At 40.6% G+C, this 22,308-nt stretch overlaps 1 protein-coding gene across 6 annotated transcripts in view; it reads left to right on the forward strand.

Annotated features, from left to right (window-relative positions):
* The window catches only part of LOC121633244 (prospero homeobox protein 1-like), a 33,506-nt gene extending 24,141 nt beyond the window's left edge, over positions 1-9,365 (forward strand). For all 6 annotated transcript variants that reach the window (XM_041975091.1, XM_041975090.1, XM_041975092.1 and 3 more), the window contains exon 5: positions 4,405-9,365. In XM_041975091.1, coding sequence (XP_041831025.1) covers positions 4,405-4,590 — 186 coding nt within the window. In that variant the 3' untranslated portion in view covers positions 4,591-9,365. The remainder of the gene's footprint in view (positions 1-4,404) is intronic.
* Positions 9,366-22,308: the final 12,943 nt, after the last annotated feature.

Raw genomic sequence — 22,308 nt, forward strand, 5'->3', positions numbered from 1 at the left:
CAGCCCCTCAAGGCTCCATGTTCTCAAGGCTATCAGTGGAGTGAGGGTGGCTGATGTTTGCTCAGCTTTGAGGCCCATTTCCTGTCCCAGCAGTCTCCAAAGCACAGACCTCACAAAAGAGAGATCTGAGGAACTGAAAGGTATCATGGAAACGCAGAAGGCTGTTAAAAATGAGGGATATTAAGCCCTTGAGAGAGAATTGATTTAACTGAGGATCCCCTGTGACTTGCTTGTTTCTTGTCTCTTTTAGTTGGTCAGACTCTTCAGCTGTGGCACAGTCTTATCAGTGGGAGGGGGACTAGGGACAAAAGTAGTGAGGGGTAGGAAGAGAAGGGACATGGGTTGTGTTTGCTTAAAGTGACAGTGTGGGCCAAGGGCTTATCACAGCCTTTGTAGACTATTGATTGGAGCAGATACATGAGGTACAGGGACCGGTGTGTGTGAGTGTGTGTTCGAAGTTCGGAGAGCTCTGGCTAGACTCATTGAAAATGTCAAAGCCTTCCTCAAGTTCAGTTTCAACTCTCGTTTTTATGCTAATCAGATTAGATATTCTTCTTCAGGCAGCTGAGCACAACATATAGGTTTTTCTGGAATCTCCTTGTCTCACACACATAAACCCAATACAGTGACCAAGAATTATGGGAAGTTTTGGTATTCCCAGGCTTGGTTAGAGTTAGGAATTAACCTGGCTAGCAGAGGGGGCTTGTGTTGTGTCCCTGCATTTCATCCTTCAAGGCAACAGCTTGCTAGCACACACACTCCCTTGCACACACACAGCCTTATCTTCCAGGGTCTTGTCTTGTTTGGCTAACACTGTGCAAATAGAAGGTGCAATACATCTCCTGACAGTTCCCAAAAGCAAAAGGGGAGAAACACGCTGGTCAAACAAACAGCCAACCCTGAGTCACCGAGAGAGAAGAGATTTCTCAGGCTTTACCGAAACACATGCAAAAACACACAAGTATATACTTGCACACAGTGTGTAAAACAGTAGCCTTTATTTAAGAGCTTGGGCCTCTGGCAACCTTTTTAAACGTTTTTCTAAGCAGTCTTAAGACAGGGGCTGCTGCTGGAGTGAATAGCTCCCAGCAAGCAGGCCACAGGCTCCTATTGTCCTCCGTCATATTTTATTATCTCATCAAAAAGCAGGAAATCCGATTCCCTCTCTCTGAAAAAGAGCTTATCCTTCTGTCTCAAAGCAACCTGTCACGAGAGAGAGATGGAGAGAATGGGGTAGAGTAGTTGGGGAGAGGGGGAGTTAGAGAAAAGGAGTGATTAACTGCCTTACTGCTATCAGACCCTCTTTCTTTATTCTGTCCCGCTTTCGTCTTTCCCTCTTGATCAGTATTTATCCAACACATGGCACAATGCAAAGGTAAGGGAGGTGCACATTTATCTCCTTTGCTGATTCTTCGCTTCATGGTTTTTTTCCCTGGCTGCCATCCTTTTTTCGTATTGCATTACACGAGGCGAGAGCAACAGTAATATCCATTTTCATAAAAGCTTTGGTTTTTTAACCTCTCGCCACACACACATTTCTGTCCTCCATCTTTTTTTGCTTTCTAACTCAGTCTCATGGAGAATCATGTCATACTGGTGGACACTAGTTGTCAGATTTGTTTTCATGAGAGGTAATACAGCCTTAAGGTTTCTTTTGTGTCTTTCCCACTTTTCATCTAACTTGTGGATGGGAGTGAAACCATCACCTTGGTATGGCAAGAAGTCATTTTTACTCATGACATGCATTGATTCTCTAGAGACTGAAGATGCTTTTTTCCATGTGATGCACAAAAGAAGACGATCCATATCAGATGTGATTTCACATGGTCAAAGGCGAAAATGTTCAGTCAAGTTCACAGTTTGATTGTAAATAGTCGCTTGCCATTTGTTAAATTAGATCATTTTAATCATGCCTTTGAAACTAGAGTTTCTTAATCAAGTTGCTTTTCATGAAATTAAACAACCCATCATTTTCACTCTGGCATATTTTTACAGTATCTTTCTGTTTTCACTCCAGTCAGATGGTAGAAAACATTATCAATGCAGTCAGTCACTCCCTGTGAATTCTCTGGACAATGGCCTGCTGTTTTCACACATGAGCTCAGTCAAACATACAAAGAAACTGTCATAAAATTGCAGTTTGTGTGTAAACATGTCTATAAAACAGGCTTATTTTTTGGATTCAACCTGCTTATGGTGGATGCACTCTCAGTCACCTTGTTTGCCTTTTCCAGGCGTCACTTCTCTTACACACAAAAAACTCTGTCCGTCCCTCTCTCCTCCCCTCTTTGAACATTCGTGTTTTAATTTTGGGCTCTGCTGAGAAGTTGTTAAAAAGCCCTATGAAATATGTATGAAGGATTGTGAGCCACGCGATTGGCCCCATTTACCGGACAGCAGAGCGAATGAACGGCCACACTGGATAATCCCCCACAATGCCTCTGGAACAAAGACCCAACAGCTGACCCCAGAGAGACAGAAAGAAAATGAAGGGGGGGGGGGGGGGGTGCAAACAGTTAAGGTTCACTGCTGGTCAGGAGGCAGCTTGCTCACATACACAACTCACAAAGTGGCAAAGGCTTGTGGGACAGGAATAACTCCCTCCATTCTGCTGTTCCACGCTCTCCTTAGACTGTTCTCAGCCCCTCCTTCTCTCACCATCCCTCCCTCCCTCCCATTCTCACTCTCTCCCTCTCGCAGTCAAGAGGATCTGAAATACCAATACCCTTTTCTCCTTGACATTGCTTTCTCCTTGCAGTCAGCGTTTTGCTGTCCTTTTATAGTCAAAACGTCAGGAGAAATTCCATGCAGGAATATTCTTAGTAATGCAGCACTCCCTGCATCTAACGGCTAGGACGCAGCGCTCCTCTGGCTTGTCAGCGGAGCCTTTTGGGAAAAGCGTGCACGTGCAGTCACACACACTTCCTGTATGGCGTACACACACAGAGCTGCCCTCACGCCAGGGTTATTGTGCCAGTATTTCAGAAGCGACAAGCAGCCCAAACAATGAATTATATCAACTTCCATTCCCCCAGACGGGGATTCAATATTTAGGGAATTGGGTTATAGCTAATGTTTTTCCTCGCTGTGTTTTAAAAACACACATAAAGTGTACAAGCTCCTGATTCACGACTCACCTTTTTACTCCTTCATAAACACATACACACCGAAACACCCCACACACACACAAGCATCTTAGCATCCATTCATCACCCTGAGGGGGGTGGTGGGTTGTCCCATGTGTGTGTAAGTGTGTGTGTGGCAGTGTCCATCGTGTATGTGCGTATTCCAGTGGCTACTAACCTTGCTGTGTCCTGACACTCCTGATGAGTATCTGCAGGACACTGGAGGAGAGGAGCAGAGTGGAGTGCGCACTGTCAGGCATTTGGGCAAGCTGCTGCCGTATAATATATATATATATATATATATGTGTGTGTGTGTGTGTGTGTATGACAATATGTGTTTGTGTGAGCATCAAGGGAGGCGGGCAGGGAAACAGTCAGCATTATCCAAGCAGGTGACCCCTGAAGGCTGCGTTGCCCTGGAGCTCTGAGTCGAGAAAAGAGACTCAGCCAAATACGCCAAGGTAGCTGATGTGTGTGTGTGCGCAGGGAGCAATATGTAGAGCTCTGTCACCATACAGGATGTGTCATCTCCTTGGCACAAGGAGGTGTACGCGCTGGTGTGTGTGCTCACGCCTGCATAAGCATGTGTGTGTGACAGAGTGTTGGCTTGGGGGAAGGTGTCACAGATCTTTGCCAGACTAATCATCTCCATGGTGTCGGTGAGCACTGCTGTCAGGGACACTAAAGAGGCGGCATGTCTCCCCATTCCCAAAGCATTTAGTACTTCCTCTTTCGCCAGCACCTCTGTGTCACTCTTCAGTCAGGTCCGCTCTCTCGTTTGGTCACAGATTTGCAGTGGAAATCATAAACATGTCACAAGTGCCATGTTGCTGGGAGGGAAGTGGGAGGTGTGAGAAACCTGAGAATTCACAAGAAGTGGCCTTTCTCAGGCTGACACCTCAACTGGCTTTTAAGGAAGTGGACACTCAAGGGACAGGAGATTTATGGTTTTACATCCACAATGAAAATATCAACATATTCTACAGCTGAGGAATACATGTTGTTGAGGTTCATGCAAAAGGAACTACTATATGCTGTAAAATGTAATAGCCCTGTGATGTGGGAGGGGTCATCCTCAGTATTGGTTTGGATTTTAGGACTTAAGTCTGATCCATATTTGTAGAGTTAACAATGATTAAAGCACAGATGATATTGTCAACATATCTGTGAGACTATTGGCTCACAATGAAGGGAAAAGGTTGCACCATTTGTTAAAATGATTAATCACTGATCAAATGTGATTTGGTAATTAAATATCTCCCTTCCCATGTCTTTGAAGGTCCCTGATCGCTTCCTGGAAGTAGCGGAGATCACACTGAGAGAGTTCTTCAACGCCATTGTTGCTGGCAAAGACGTGGACCCGTCCTGGAAGAAGGCGATCTACAAGGTCATCTGCAAACTTGACAGCGAGGTCCCTGAAATCTTCAAGTCCCCTAACTGTCTGCAAGAGCTTCTACACGAGTAAAAATTTCCCTCCTTCTCCCCGCTTAACTCTTTGCGCTTTTCTTTTTTGTTTGTTTTCTCTGATTTCATAGATTTGCAATTTAATATTTCTTTTGTTTTTCTTTTCTCTGACTTAACTTTTTTTTTCATTTTTTGAATGTATGAAAGTGATGGAGTAGCATTCCCAATCTGAAGCCTCTGTGGCAGTTCCTAAATGGCCTAGCTATTGTGTTGATGTTCTTATATTATTATGGTTATTATATGTTTTGTTTTTCTATGATTCTGAATTGAAGAGACTCTGATTTGTGGGTGTTTTATTATTTTTTTTTTCTTTCTTTCTTTCTTTTTTTCTTTTTTGGACTGTGTGAACCTTCATCTGTTTGGCCTGTTTCATGATCATCACTCCCTGAATTTTGAGGGAGTTACCATTAACTCTTTTAACACAGGCAGGGTTCCTGAAAGACTACATGTGGCATCTATGGGTGCCCCTCCAGTTCTGGAGGAATTCTGATGAACTGTCCTTGCTAAGCGCAAAGTGGGTGCCCAACAGACTGTGCTATACAAAATGCCTCTAATTGGACTGACATACACACACATGCACATAAAAACGAGGCCTAGTGAAGTTACTGACTGGACTAAAACTGGACTTGTGGTACTGGTCTACACTGGTCTTTGGGACTTGGACCGGTCTCTAATAGCTACTGAGATCTACCATTTTTTGAAGTGTGTTTTCCCTTCAAGTAGGGCATTGTGTTTATTGGGTGTACACTATTATTTGATTACTATTCTTATTGTTGTTGTTTATGATTATTATTTGTCATTACTGCTTGCTGAAGGTTGGCACTGCAAGATTTGTTTGTCCCTTGATCCCGTTGCAGAAAAAAAAATAAATTATTGCTATTAATATTTTTCCAAGGGTTTTAGATTCTGAAATATTTTCTTCTCATCCCCCATCCTTACATTTACTCACTTGTTTTAGTTTGCCCATCACTTACATTGCTTTTGTTTTGCACGTTATGTTTTCGATCGGGACCTCAGGCAACTTTGCTGGAATTGGGTTGAAATCATCAGAGTGAGTTTTGCTGTTCTCTTGTGGTGACAAACTCGCCTTACAAGTACAGTAATGATGCTCTGGGAAGAAAAACAAAGGCTGCAAAAAAACACCAAATGTAGAAATATAAAAGTTAAAAAAAGAAATGAAGTTTGGCTGTTTTTCTTCATCATAACTGTCTTACATTTCCATAGCTGCTACACCTACTCTGACTAAAAGAAATCTTGCTTATCTGTCAGTATATTATTTCAATTTATCTGTTCAGGATTAGTGGCAATATATAATAATAACTTCAGATTTTTTCATCCTTTTTTAGAGCACTGTTTACTCAACAGCTTTTTGAAGATGAAGGCTGCCTGTTTACTCCTCAGGCTTTCAATATGATAAACCTACACATGGTGTAAATTAGATTATGAAGTTCCCTTAAAAAGAAGTTTTATACTTGAATATATCAGAATATTGTGGCAATTTAAATTGAAAGGACAGTGAAGCAATAGATAAATAACACGAATGACTGGAAAAGTGACAAAAAAGAAGATAACTGAAATAAAGCACATGCATAAGCTGAAACACAACTGTTCATTAATTCTGCTTCAAAAATAACTTTTTCCATAAACAAAACACAGACACGCAGACATTGCTCCTTCCTTCCATCTTCATCTGCTAGCGAGTGATCCAGCTCTTCTCTCAAAGCAACAATTAGAGGTCGGAGGTGAGCACTCACCCCAGGAATAGATGGAGAAGCTCTCAGCACTACAAAGAAAAGGGACAAAGGCGCACGAGTACGAGGAGCAGCACACACCTGAAACCCTCCGCTCTGTCCTGCCATCCCACACTGGCAGCTTTTCAAACCCAAACTATGATTCTTTGAAATGCCATGTAACAAGTGCAGATTGTTACACAGCATCCTTTCAGTTTCACCTGAGATTCTAATCCTAGATTTTCCACTTGAGCTGCATGTTTTTGTTTGTTATTGTTCTTTTAATTTTTTTTTTTTTTTTTTTTTTTACCTCTCTGCCTCTTAAGATTTTAGGAAACAGCAGATATTAACTGCCTTTTGATGAGGTGAATTTAAGGCAATGAGATGACCTGAAGACTTTGTGTGGTGTGTGCAAGCAAGCTGTTGTGCTCACCTTGGTGACATTACCTTAGAGTAAATCTGTGTGCACGACACAAAAGATCAAAAGGGCCATGTTGCTTAACCTGCTGACTCGTCTAAGCGAGACAATGCACCTGACAAAAGGAGGCAGAGAAAGACAGAGAGCTACTCCCTTCATTATGTCCCCCATCTTCTCCTCCCTGGACAGTGTTCTTCTTAAGATCGGGAGCCCTGAGAGAAAGACCTGGACACATTTCTCACTGAAGGATGGGCTCGGCCCTGCCTGTCTCAGAGTCTCAAAGCACCAGCCAAGGGCTCTAAAGCGCTGCAGACAAAGGAGAAGGGAAAGGACACTTTTATCTGATGCACAGATTGTTATCGCTCCCCACCCTGCCCCTTCCTGCAGCTCCACCCTAAAGTTGAAGAGTTTCTGCACCTAAAAATGTTCAGGATACTAAAAACATACACATAAAATAAAAACAAACAAACATTTAAAAAAACGAAAATTTTGATGAAAAAGAAAGAAAAATACCTTAATGCTGTGTTAAAATATTTTTGTCAAGATTTCCTTTCTTGAGGACATTTTATATTTAGGATAACATAAAAAATCATATATAGGCTTTTTTTAAATAACTGTACAATATAAATCTATGGGAATATATATACAATAGTGGAAGGTCTTTGAAAGGCACTAGTAGAAACCATTTCATAAAATAAATCTAGAGGTTATTTTCAGTGATGTTTTGTTTAAATCTGTACTCTGAATAAGTGAGTTCTTGATAGATTAGAAGACATAACACTAGGTTTTTGAGGGTTTTGTGACCAGTTTTCTTTTCTTTTCTTTTCTTTTCTTTTCTTTTTGTTTCTTTACATCTTTTGTATATTGTTCAATGGCATTCTTTTTGCGATCAGAAGAATAAAACTTGGAATACATTTTCAGAGAATGAAATGCTGTTTTGGCAACTGTAAATATGTCAGGATAAAACAAAGGACAGTTGTACAGTTTTTTTTTTTTGTTTTGTTTTGTTTTTGTTTTTTTTATTTTTTTTATTTTATTTTTTTTTGTATCATCTGAGTGCTACGAAGGAGTTAAGAGTGATTTAAAAGAAAAACATAAAAGGGTGAACCACTCAAACTGGACTCAGCACTGGATTCTTCAAAAGGAAAACCACAAAAGAGACTTTTTTCCCCCAATGACATGCCTTTAATGGGAGTTTATCTCCTATCGGCAGTGCCCTTGAAGTTGCACCAGCATCGATTTCTTAAAAATTTTTTTTTTGACAAAACAATGCATTACAGGATGTGGGTGATGATGTCACAGAGTGACCCAATGGCCCATGGGCCCCATCTCACTATTAAAAAAAAATAAAAACAAGGGCAATCTGCCGCCGCCACGTAGCTCTAATATCAATCTGGGGAACAGACAGATATTGTCATCAGAAGACTACAGCAGTGCCATGGAAGGGAGACATGTACAGTTACATTTTAATATAAGAGACTGCAGAGAGAAAGAGAGAGAAAAAGTGATTTATACCTTTTTTTTACCGGGTTTAAACAGTTTGTGGACTTTCTGTATGCTTTGCTTCATGTGTTTGCGTGTAGAAAAACTGTATCCGAGTGTGCATCTGTGTGAGAGAAAAGACCGATTATGAGAACCTGTGAACCAGTGAGTGACACAATTCTCAACACTGTGGCCCCTCCCCCACCCATGGGAGTACCATCCTGACATGTAAATGAATCTCATTAAGCATTGGCAACATGTGTTTGGTGTGTGCACGTGTGTTGCGATAATTTCCTATGATCTGTTTTTCTGACCTGTTTGAAAGAGGTTTTTGTTTCTCGATGCTTTCAGTAGAACTTCCTTTTAATTATTATTATTATTATTATTATTATTATTATTATTACATTGCTTCTCTTTTATTGTAAATATACGTGGACTTACAGTGATAAATACGGCCTTTGTATAACTTAGCAATATGTTATGTAAATAGTGTTTTGTTGATGCTTTTTGTATGACATTATGATTCGAATCTAGTGCAGTAATTCCATCTGGAACAGCCATGTTTCTAATACAGTGAAAAGTTCCACAGGTTGTGAAATAAAACTCATGACATGGCTGCTTGTTTTCTGTTACTGGTGTCTATTTGTCTTGCAGATTTTGTGTAATTTATTGGTTTAATTTATCCTAATTTATTTGATGTTGTTTAATTTTGTTTTCAAACAGGGAAGGCTGTACTGCATTTAAAATACACAAACCAACTTAAATGATTTCCTCCTTATCGATTTTAAAAGTGAATATATAAAATTTGGACAATAGCATGCTCGCTGGATTGACAGAAATGATAAGTGGAGATCTTGGCAGCTAAATGGAACTAGACAGTTTAATAAAAGATGTGACAGGACAGAGGGTGGACTAGAAAGCTTAAACTAGTTTTTATTTTTCATGTTTTGCTTTGTGTTTTTTTGTTTTGTTTTGTTTTGTTTTTTTCTCCCCCTGTATTGCTTTGGCCCAGCCCAAAAACAACCAGTAGTCAAATTGCCTTTCGTGCCTTCACCCTCTATGAACTGAATGTATGTGCAGTATATATGCAAGCTTGTGCAAAATGATTAAAAAATAATAAAAATGAAAAAGAGTGGAAAATTTCAATTGTGTGTGGTTTGTTCGGATCAACTTATAGAAGACACACAAGCACACAGTTTCAGTGTTTATCATGAAGTTTGCCTTGAAGTTATATAAGATCAATTTTTTTTGTCTATCATGCAAATGTTGTTTTTTGTTCAATTATAAAATAAAAGCATCTAAAGATTTGTCAGCTAATCAGTTAGTCACATCGTCCAATAAAATCTGTACCTCTGTTAATGTGCAAGTGCAGTTTTATTACGGTCTAAAATGGTCCCTATCTGTCTGGAATAATGTCTGATGATGAAAAAATTTTCTGTGTTTTGTTTTTAAAGAAAATCTCAACATTCACATGTTTCACATTTCTGCAGTGATTTTATGTTTTTGGAGTCTTTTAGGAAGAAGCCAAGACTATTTTATAAAAGTATGGGGAGTTCTCTGCATCATTTTGCTGTTTTCTTATCATGACCTCTGTTGTACTTTCCAGCACGCCTGCCTGTCGCTCTGTTAGTTTTCTTTCTTTGTTCTTGCCTTACTGCTTTTCTCTGTTTTTGCTTTGATGCTCAGTTTTGGAGTTGCTTCTTTTGTGTCTTTCTTTCTTTCTTGCTTGCTTTCATTCTTTTTATCCCCTCTCCCATGTTCCTTTTCCCTCTCGTCCTCCGCCTACCTCCCTCCACTTGCTTTAACCGGAGGCTACAACTCCTTAGGTTGGGCTGAGACAGCATCTTTGTACAACACTGACCGTCTGCTCTGTAATCAAATACCATCTGTCGCTACATCTGAAGACTCACTCTCTTGCTTCTCCATCACACACACACACACACACACAAGCATGCATGCAGGCACATGCACACACACCACATCTGTGCTTCACACTCTTGAATAATATGTGTATGTGTGCTTTTTATGTACAATGACCTGTGTACTTACAATCATTCCACCTGATTCATTCTTGGCCTGCAGGGAGGAAGTCACCGGAGTCACTTTCACCACTTCCTGTTTTTTCCATCTCTCCCACTGAGGGTTCAAGGGTCATTGTCTTCAGGTATCCATGTTTGTTCTGTGTGTCAGCAAGACCTTGGCTGCTGTATCACACAAGAGATAGTGGACTTTAGCTCCTCAGTCTTAGATCAACGGCCCACTATCTCAAAGGCTGCCAGCCTTTCCCAATGTTTGCCCAATGCTTGTCCCTGCTCCAGCACACAAAAAGTTGACACAATCCCCAAGGTCCCTCTCCAAGTCCCTCCTCCCTCTGTGGTCACTCGTTATCATACACTCAGGTTCAAGAACATTTTCCATTCAGTGTTAAGACCATTTTTTTCTGTTCGTTTTTTTTCAGTTGGACAGGTTTGCTTCAAGCTTTCATCCCATGTTCATTTAAAGTGTATTTTACAGTTTGGCCCCAGAACGCCAACTCAACAACAAACAACAGATTTTTGGTAAATTTCACCACACACAAGCGCTGATGTAACTCCACCATGCTGGGAAACTTCTGTGACGAAGAAACACAAGGACTCAGGGCCTCGTTTCGATTTCTTCTCTGTGCGATCCTCCTACTAGTGACCAATATGAGTGTTTGAACCATTTTGACATCTACTCTTAAAATGATTGTGGGCTTAAAACTAAAACAGCAGACTTTGTTTTTCTTTTTATATACTGAGGAAATAATGTGTATGCGTGAAATTTTATTTCAGCACCTGTTATTCAACATTTCATTTGCAATAAAAAAAAAAAAGTACAACGTGATAATTGATGTTTTCATTCTACATGTGTCAGTAATATGACTCTAGATTTCATCTACTGTGGACTGAGTAATACACTGGTCTGCTCCAGAGCCAGGGGGACAGTATGGGATTAACGCAGGTTTGCCCGCATTTAGCATCAATTGTGGGGACACCTAGTGGTCAGTATGTGTTGTTCACCCTCACTGAGTCGATTTTCTGACATGCCCTCCTGTGTAGTTACTCTTTTTGTTTTTCTATCCTCTTTGTTCTTCTTGTTTGTGGTTCTTTCTTTTCAGCCTCTCTCTCCTTCCACATCTTTTGCATGTGTGCATACATTTTGTTCTGTGGAATTGGAAGACTCCAGTTGGACAGATCATTGTGCCCTCTTTTTCATCCCTCTCTCTGCCGCTCTTGCTGGAAGGCTCCGACGCAATTGGAGCCTCGGAGGCTCAAGAGAGGAGCCTGGGAAAGAAGGAACAAAGGGCCGTCCGTCTGCAGCAATCACCACTCCGCACCTCCTCTCTTCCCCGTTCTTCCCTCCATGGTCCCCCTCTCTTCCCTCTCCCTACTGGCCTGCGCCCCAAATTAAGACTTCAGACAAGAATATGGGCTCACTAAAAAAGGGAGAGAAAGCGAGAGAAAGAGAGGGAGAAGGAAGTCTGTAACAAGCCAAGAGGAGCAGAGCAACAAAGCCTCTGTTGTTGGATCGCAGGGCCCCTCTGTCGCTCTGCGAGGAACTGTCACTGTGTCAACTTGGACCCCTTGTTGTGAGGGACATAAACCATAAAGAACACACACACAAAACATACACTCTCAGACAGAAAACATGCTACACAGGACACCATACCCATAGAAAATGCTGTGTGAAAGCGCAGACTCTGAAGTTTCTACCTGTCATTGTTTATAACTTATCGTAAAAATGATTTAGTCAATGTTTTTCCTCACATGTCCATAAATAAAATTGAAATTGACAAAGTAGCGACAACTTTTTAAAGGACTTTGTTGATTAAGACAAATATCCACTTTACACACCAATTCAAATCCTTATGAAAAAAAAAAGTAAATCTTTGGACATAATTAAGAAATATCTGCATAGTCTCACAGTTTATAATGTATGCCTAAAAAAATCAAGCCATTAGGCTGAGAAAGCTGTGGCTGACAGGACTGGGTCAAGGATCAGTTAACAGAAAGGGTACAAAAAATGTTTTCTGAAATACTTCAAGTTTCCAAAGTTACAATAAACTACATCATTTTATAAAGCAAAGGAAAGGAAGCAGGTCTGCCTACCCACCATAATCTAGTAATCAGGGATCAAGAGAAGTGCCAATATTACCTGAAAAAGGAAATCGTGTGATCAGAAGCCCTCACTATTTCCAAATGTCTTTCAGAATGTGTAGAGGAAACCAGGCAATAAATATCACCCTTTAATACCATCTTCACTGAGAGACATGGTGATGTCCTCCATCATCCTATGGGGAGATGGAAGCACATCTACATACTGCAGGTTTTTTGGGCAAGGTACTGAACCTCACTGACTCAGATACATTCAGGGTTTTATAAAGCAAGCACACACTCATATAAGCTGGTATTGTTATCTTTATACAAACTTTCCATGGGCGTAACATGTTCCTCAGCCCTAATACCAGGTTTTGACTCAACCTGTCATTATAAACTTATGAATTACAGTGTAATGGTCACCACAAAATTGTCGTTTCCCACAAGTGTAATATGCTCCTGATGTTTGATCAGATTCATTTATACAACAAACATAAAACCTGAGCTTGTTTAATTTCTCAGAATTGGATTGAAGTATTTCAGATTTCTTTTATGTTTTACCCAACAAGTATTTTTTTTTATTTCTGCAGAAAATATTGTGTGTGTGCCTGTGAGTGCATGTGCATATATAACTGTGCATGGGGGTGTAGAGATAAAAACTGAACTGGTTTGGCTTCTTCCAGTCTAAACTGGGTCTAGTGGGTCCAAGACAGATGGCACTCAGGGCAACGCCAGTCTGGGCTCTCTCTCTCTATTTCTATCTCCCTCTTTCACTCTATCTCTCTTTTACACACAAGCACACACACACACGCACACACAAGCACATACACACACACACACACACACACACACACACATCTCTTTTAATAGCCATTATTGGCATCCTTTGCCTCTTCCAGATCCCTGAATCAGAAATCACAGAGGCCCATTATATTTCCTTTTGACCCATTTGGCAAGATGATGGGAGCATAGAGTCCTGGATTAAATGGAAAGCAGTTTATAATCCAGTAATTCTAATGTTTTAATTACTTAGATGAACAGGAGGTGTTTGAGCAAAGGCTAATCTCTGAGACATAAGGGACAGAGAGGGAGAGGGATCGAGATTTGTCTCTTTCTTTGTAATACACACACATAGGCTTGTTCATGGAATATTAGCTTTGTATTCAAGTTTATCACCTGTTATCAGCACAGATTAAAAGATTCACAGACTTAATCATTTATATTAAGGTGATGCACAGAGAGCAGGGGTACAAAATCATTACCAGGGTGAAATGTCATGGTGTATTGGTATGTTATTAAAATGTTTGTTTGCAGGACGATTGTGATTTTTTTCCACTTGATAAAACTCATACTTCTGCATTAAATTCAGTTACTCATCATTAGTCTTTTCTTTTCTTTTCTTTCTTTTTTTTTTTTTTTTTTTTTTTTTGCGCTTTATCTTGAGTCACATCCATTGCTGCAACTGATCCCACAATTGTCTTTGATAGCCACCCTTCCTGTCAATCATGTAGCTGGACAAAGGCTGCTAAACCAAGGCTGATGACCTCATGCCTAAGGTCTGCTCCGTACTAAAGGGGTCTTAACACTGTTCAACTTGCCTTTTGTGTCTGGAGCCGTTTTTCAGATGCTGCTGAGTACTGAGAATCACATCGCAGTATCTCTCGGGGCTCAGGATGCACGCACATACACACACTCACATTAGCCAGTGCACATCCCCTTGATCCATGGGCTGAAGCACTGAGCCAGGAGTGAGCCTTAAGACAAGGAGTGACAACCGGGACAGCTGCAGGGGTTGGAAGCCAGTCTTAGCCCACCCCATCCACCCTCTAAAATACACATTCACACACACACACACCGCTCCACCACCACAGCCTCCAGCCAAACAAGCCATTGTCTCTGGCCGGGGCCTGTGGTATTTCATTTGTCATGAAATGGATATGGACACGGGATGACCACGAGGCTGTTTCTCCAAAAAAGACACTGCTACTGCTACTGGTGCTGCTGAGACCACTGACCCCAAATTGCAAACTCGCCTCATCCTTAACCTTCTCATGAATTCTGCTCTGAACTATGTCTGCTTTTTACTCAGGTAGAGAGCCAGTGAGGGAATGGTCAAAGAAGATTTAGCATTTCTCAAAGGGTGTAAAAAATGAAGAAAAAAAAAAGATTGTTAATGCAAGAGGGAGGTTAGCTTATGTGTCAATCCATTTTGGCCATCTATCATAATTTTCACTTTCTCAGGTTTCTCAGTGGACATTTGGCAGGTTAGGCCTGTGAGCCAGGTAGGTCATTAGCATCCCGCTCAGCTGTTGTCAATCTCTGCCTAGAATGAGTTTGATTCTGTAGGTATTAAAAAATTGCCACCAAATAATTGGTCAACCTTTTACACATTCAGCTGGCTCCTCAATGCTAAGCTGCTCACATATGCCGGGTCCCAAAGCAACTTTCACCACGTAGTTAACAGCAAAAGGAGGAACTGACAGCCATATCTTCTAGAGGCTTCAATGAAAACAGTAAAGATGCTAAGATACACATCACCCTTTGCAGGTCCTTCACCAATAAGTCTCCAAGGCCAAAAGAGTTCATGGACATAAAAACAATACCCCTCTATCTCCGTCAAGGGCATTCCTTGGCACAACAATAGGACCAAACCCCCCCCATATTTTCCTTTCCTCCCCTCCCTCCTCATTCTCCAGCCCTTCCATCAAAGAGCATTCCAGCTCCAGAGCCCCCTAAGCCCTTCACTCTGGGCCTGTCCATGTGACACGGCATGCAGACAGTCATCTTTAAGAATTGATTCACTCTGGTATCCAAAGCCTAGGGAGCCTGGCTGCCAAGATACCCAGCATAGGCGCCACTCATGGGGTCCAGGTACACAACAGCTGCTCCCCAACAATAAAGGCAAAAAATGGAAGGCACTCAGGGGGAAGATGCAGCCGTAACCTCTCTCTCAAGCCTGAACTGGTCACCTTGAGCCAGTTGTTGCCTGCCTGCTTTCCGAGACGACAAAGGATTGGGTCCAACTTTGAGATGAGGGTTGTGGAAGGGGGTGGCGACTGAAAGACACAAGAGAAAGGCACAGGCAAAAGAGGAAAGAGAAACATTTTTTTCTTTCCTTGGAGGAAACCCACTGTGACAGCTGTGCAACCAAGATTGTACAGTGACACATAAAAAACCATAAATAAGACAATGGAATGTTGTTTTCTTCAGAGGCATATCTGCTAGCCCGGAGGTCAAGTGAAGGAGATGCAAGCCCTTTCCAGAAACTCCACACATATAAATGCACATGCAGGAGTAACCTAGGGAATTTTGTGATACCCCAGATAGAGATCACAAATCATACAGAAGGAGACAGGACAGATATTACCTCACCTGAAATGTTTCCATAAACTCCAGTGTACCAAAGCCTTGGGAAGTGGTATCAGTCTTGTAGCAGGTCCTGACCTGCACATATAGTGATTTATGATCTTACAATCCAGTACATCATCCATCATAAATAAGGTAGATCAAATTAATAGAGTTTGTGGATACAGCAGTTCAACCTGAGAAATTATGTATACTGTTTCTGTGTAGCATAAAAGCACAAATGCCACGATCATATGGGAAAGAGGAGACATACATCCCTCAGTCCTTCCTGTAAGTTAAGGAGCAGAGCAAAGGCAAGCGAAGAGAGAGAGGAAGTAAAAGACAACGCAAGGAAGAGAGACTGACAAGGGCAGAGGGGAACTTGGCATCATCAGTCTTCCTGTTCAAGCGGAAAGGCAGCAGAGGAAAAGCAAGAGCCACATAGAGCTGGGGAGAGAGAGGGGAATTTACCAAAGCAGCTCGGGAGGGCCCTCATTACGATATTAAACAAGATTTAATAAGTGAGAGTGATTTGATGAGGTGATTATCCTGGCCCATTAATCAAGCAGGCTTCTAGCCTCGCTGTAATATGGCCCATCTTTCCGCCTGGACCAAAGCCTCTTTAGATGCTGAGCTCCTTACTGCACTAACGCCGCTTCAGAAACAACACCAAGCCGAGGAAAAAAAAAGAAAAAAAAACGCATATTACGTCTCGTCTCTCAAGCCTGAGGGTATTTTCGAGGCTCGCTCATCCCTCCACCTCCCCGTCCACTCTTGTGGTGCATCTGATAAATTGAACTCCTTAACATCTGGGTCAGAAAGTAAAGTCTTATCAGAGGCAGCTAAGAGTGATAACTGGCAGTGATAGCAAAAAAGCATCTGTTGGCTTAAGGCTTTTTGTTTGAGAACAGAAGGAAGTTGTACAAACTCCACTGGATTGTTTGGCTTTGGGTTTTGAGTGGTAGAAGCTGCACGTGTGTGTGTGTGTGTGTGTGTGCGGGTGTGTGTGCGCGCATCGGCTGTTTCATAGATGCTTCTCAGGAAATATGATTGCATCAGTGCAGAAAAACTGTTAACGTTTTTCTGTACTGTTAAAAGTAATGTTAACGCGCATCCAACTAAAAATGGCTGTTACCAATGGAGAAACTACTGAAATTAATTAATATTCTATGAAAAATTAAATATGCCAATTAAATAAATAGAAAATAATCTAATTAATAAAATTCATATTTTCAATGGTATTTTTTTAATTTAATTACACTTATTTGTTTATTTAATAACACTTTCTTTTTTTTTACTTATTAGCACGTTTACTTCATAATGATATTTTTTACTTTGTGAAACTATTATTTTGTGGTACTAGGTTTATGTATTTTGATAAAAATAATTAAAAATGTGCACTGTGAAAACAGCAGAGAATTTTGGTGATAATGATTAATAAACAACACAAATTGATGCAACATTTCACAAGCAACCCCACCTTAACAACATAATTATTAATAACAATAATGCTGTGCTATTTACACTAGAAACCTAGTGGACACAAAACATATTAGAAAGAAATTAAATAAAGACAACAGTGGACTACAGGTGGTACTGTGTGCATTTTCAGCCATCAAATCTGGAATCTTGGGATCCTCTAACTTATGAGTTCTCTGGTACAACAAAAAAACAAGCTAACTTTGTCATGTCTGTCAAAAATTTCTTTAAAAAACTAATTCCAAACACTACTGGCATGCACCATTAGGACTATATGTTTAAAGAGAGCAATGCAGAGGACTTAGATAAACTCCATCACAGCTAAAAAGATGCTGAACATCCAGAAACATGTCTAAGTGTGAAAAATATGAGGAAGAGGACGGTTTAGTTATGAGCTGTCACTGAACCAGAACATTTAGTTCTCCTTTCGAGGTTCAGACACTTCTTTTGCTTTTTTATGTTATGTAACAATGTTAATTTGACATTGAAAGGGGGCCCCACAGAAAAAGTTTGGGACTGTGTGCTGGGTTCTTTTTTTCGATGTGTGCATAATTTTAAATATCTTCATTCCTGTTTAGTCCTGTACAAATCTAAAAGCCCTCTAAGGACTGTCATCCATTTGCATAAATATTCTCCTTGTCATCTTCAAAGTAAAAGCTTTGTTTCAGAGTAACACAATGTTTATTCCATGTCCTCTACTAAAATGACTGACTTTGTCCCGTTAAAAAGCTACAGAGTCGTTTAAAGTGTTAATTAAACATAACTTGAAACAAGACATTTTATCTAACAACTGAGAGCTCTTAAAGTTAGTTTATTGCATTTTGCATTATTTACAACTGTTGATGTACTGCATGAAGATTTCTTATGCAGTAGATGTTGTTTTGTGCAGTATTTTCATACTTTGTTGCATTAAATCACATTTTCAGAGTCTTATGTCTACACCGTTTCTCAACTCATCCTAACAGACTTTGCTCTTTTTACTTTTGAGAGATGTTGCAAGTGATGGCACCCAGAGGATTTCTGTAAGTTGTGCTATCTCGGTGGATGTGGTCACCATCATAATGCACATTTTTTTGTAAATCCATGCCCCCCAGATTACGACTGACTATAGGTGAAAACGTGTTCCACTGTCAAGTGAAGCACAAAAAAAGTTCCTGCAACATTTCGGTTTATTTTCTTGTTTTATAAACGAAAACACTTCTTTGTACAGTGAGTTATGATTAAATGCACTATATCTGGACATTTGACTCGTGGAATTTAAATCATAAAGATGCAATCTTTAAATGACAGTTTTGTTTAATATCGATCAGTTTTTACAGGGTTAAAATGAAAATATATTTAATGGAATCAGTATTCCTCCCTTCTTATTTGGATGGCAGCATTTTACTATTTATCTTCACTTCTGTGAGAGGAATCAAAATGCATCACCTGTAACATATCTTAACAGTGAACAAGTCAGTATCAGTAATGGAAGCTGGGAGTGGATGAATGAGCCTGCCAGTACAGGGGTGATCCACTGGGCCATGCAGTTCATGCCACTGAGCTCTCAGCATCTGCAAAAAAAACTAAATTCACAAGTTGGGGTGTTGAGGGCCATCACCCCCATCCCCATCCCTCCATCGTGAGGTGATTTCACCTCATTATCTTCAAGTACAGACAAACCAAGAGATTTCCCCACAGTATCTGCCACTAACACAGTTTTGCAGTGACACACTCCCCCATATACAACAGCCTTGCGCTCATGAAGACATTTCATTTGCTTCTGAGAGGAAGCTAGATTCTGTAGAACCCTCACCCCAGCCATATATAACCAATACCAAAACCCGTTAATATAATTGATCAAATTCTGAAATGGTTCAGATGGCATCAAGGGGTCGTGTAGCAGGCTCAGTGGCCCATGTACCATATGTCCAAACATCAAATCAGTGAGACTAAATTCAATAATCTACTGCTCAATTTCCCTGATAGCTAGCAATAACCAAGGAAAACTTTCTTCCCAAATCCAATCCAGCTCAACACAATAGCTATGGAGCAAGAATGTTAGCGTCTGGTGAGACCTCTTTAATGCTCCCCAGCTCTGAACATGATATGCAGATGCCACAGTGTGCTTCACCCCAAGTTGTTTCAAAGCCTGAGAAAACAGATGAGATGTAAAGCTTGAATGCTGGTCACTCTGAACTACTCTTGGTATTCCAAAAATGACAATGAAGTGGGTTAGTGCGTTTACGACAGATGTAGCAGCAACTGTCCACAGTGGATACAGAGTCAGATATCTTGTGCTGAGACACATTACAGTTAACAAGTAGTTACTGCCAGTCATCAAACGCAACAGAGGACCAGCTCAGTCTATAATCAGATAGATTATAGACTTTAAATAGCTGAGAGATCATAGGAATGGGGGCATAGGGGCTGGCTTCAAAACCTGATTTGGCTGTTTCAGTTGACAATTGACTTAAGATGAGGCCAAAAGAAATACAATAGAAAGTACAGACTTGGACAAAAGTATTGGCACCCTCTGTTGATGAAAGAAAAAACCCACAAAAGTCACTAAAATAACTTGAAACTGATTAAAGTAATAATGGTACTGAAAAATAAGACACTGATTTTGATTTGTTGTTCAGCAGAATAATTTTAAAAAACAAACTAATGAAATAGGTCTGGACAAAAATGATGACACCCTTAAATTAATATTTTGTTGCACAACATTTTAACGCAATCACTGGCAATCATCAAACCATTTCCGTAACTGTCAACGAGATTTCTGCACCTGTCAACAAGTATTTTGGCCCACGTCACATGAGCAAACTGCCTCAGTCATCTCAGGTTTGAAGGGAACCTTCTCCAGACTGCATGTTTCAGCTCCTTCCATAATGTTCAATAGGATTTGGAGCAGAGCTCATAGAAGGCCACCTCAGAATAGTCCAGGTCCTTGCTCTTGGTCCTTCTGCAGTGTTAGCTGCCTGTTTTGGGTCATTTTCCTGTTGGAAGACCCATGAGCTGCATCTGAGACCAAGCTTTCTGACACTAGGCAGCACATTTTGCTCTAGAATGGCTTGATAGTCTTGAAATTTCATTGTACCCTGCACAGTCAAGCCACTCTGTGTCAGATGCAGAAAAGCAACTTCAGAACATAACCAAACCTCCATGTTTCACATCAGGGACAGTGTTCTTTTCTTGGTGTGATTAATTTTTGCATCTGTGAACAAAGATCTGATTTGCCTTGCCAAAAAACTCAAATTTAGACTCAAAAGTCCAAAGGCCATTCTCTCAGAAGCTTTGTGCTTTGTCAATATGCATGTAGTAAATTCCATTATTGCTATTTTATAATTTGGTTTCAACAGTGGTGTCCTCCTTGGTGCGATCTGACACTGACCTACCTTGACATTGCCATTCACCTTTAATGTCTTTAGGTGATGTTCTGGGCTCTTTGGTTACCATTCTTATTACCCATCTCCTCAATTTATCATTAGTTTCATCTTGGGGCCATGTCCAGGGAGCTTGGCTACAGTCCCATGGACATTAGACTTCCTAATAACATGTGCAGCTGTAGTCACAGGAACATTAAGCTGCTTGGAGATGGTCTTATAGCCTTTACCTTTCCCATGCTTGTCTATGATTTTCCTTCTAATTCAATTAAATTCAATACCTTTACTGTCATTGTCTAAAGAATGAAACAAAGAACAAAAGACTAATCTCCTGAGACAACCCTCTCCTTCGATTTGTATGGTCCATGCTCAGTGTGGTATGTCACCACACAGCACAGTCACTGTCACACTTTGAACAGCCAGACTGACTGATCACAAGTTTTAAGACACCTATGATGCTAATTAGAAGACACACCTTAGTTTAACATGTCCCTGTAGTTAAATTGTTTTCAATCTTTTCTAGGGGTGAAACAATCCAAACAATCCAAAATCAGTATCTGATTTTCATTGGTTGATTTTCAGTAAATTTTTATTTATTATTGCTTTTGACAGTTTCAAGTTCTTTCGGTGGTTTTTTGTGGGATTTTCTTTCATTAACAGAGGGGTGTAGATAATTTTTTCCATGTCTGTAGTTATAGGTTTTATTAATCCCTTGATGTCCCAACTGATCATGCAATGCCTGCAACACTTCTTGCTGAAACTTATTTGGAACCACAACTTGGTAAACAGGATCACCCACAAAGGTTTCCAATTGAGTCATCCTGATGTGGACTCTCGTGGGGTTCTGCAACAGATGGACAAGAAGTTACTACAGGAGATGGCAAACCACTAGCCCAAACATTACCACCTGCTAGGTCATTTCCCAAAATAACATGAACAACCCTAGCTGGCAGAGCTGGACCCATCAGGATCTCACCTTGTACCAGGTCACAGCCAAGCTCCAACCTGGGCACTGGAACAGACAAAACTGATAGATAGCTTCATTCCCTTCATCACAATATACTTCCCTGTGTGAGAGTTCTCAGAAAATGGTAAGACAGAAGAATGAATAACTAAAAGCACTTGGAGATAAAGGCTCCAAACTCTGAGGGCTCCAGGGTTCATCTTATCAGAGGAACAGTAATAGGCGCTCAGCAACAGACCAACCTCTACTGTCAGCTACCCGCTCAAAAAGAGGGCGGAAAAGAAAGTATCAGGATCTTTCTAAAAACAAAAAATAGGGAACTAAAGACAGTTTACTAGAAACCAAAGAAGCCAAGGGTCCAGAGAAAGAAGCAGAAACCTGCCCACTACTATCAACCGCTAACTTGCAATCCTCAAGCTCAAGCTTTTTATTTCAGCCTGCAACAAGAGTAATCTCTCACTCTGTTCTAAAAATCAACCCCAATGCTCCCTCCAGCTTCATTGGCACCCAAGTCCAGACCAAACACTTTAACTTTATCTGAACAACTCCAGCTTCTACCAAGTTCTTTCAAAATCTGTTTCATATTCATATATTCACAACTGATGCAAGGGGAGAAAAAAAACTTCTTGAACAAGAACTACCTAACATGGCTACAACATCAACAATGTCCAGTCCACAAACTACCTACCGGGATCTTACTAAGCAAACAAACCAAGAAACTCTGACTGCTGCATGAGGTTACAACTGAGCATGGACAAATATTACTACCAGTCAACTCCCTCAGATAATTGGCAGTCTGCAGCCACCACCAGTCAGCT

The sequence above is a fragment of the Melanotaenia boesemani genome, chromosome 22 (genome assembly GCF_017639745.1).
Source record: "Melanotaenia boesemani isolate fMelBoe1 chromosome 22, fMelBoe1.pri, whole genome shotgun sequence".
Taxonomy (NCBI): Eukaryota; Metazoa; Chordata; class Actinopteri; order Atheriniformes; family Melanotaeniidae; genus Melanotaenia; species Melanotaenia boesemani.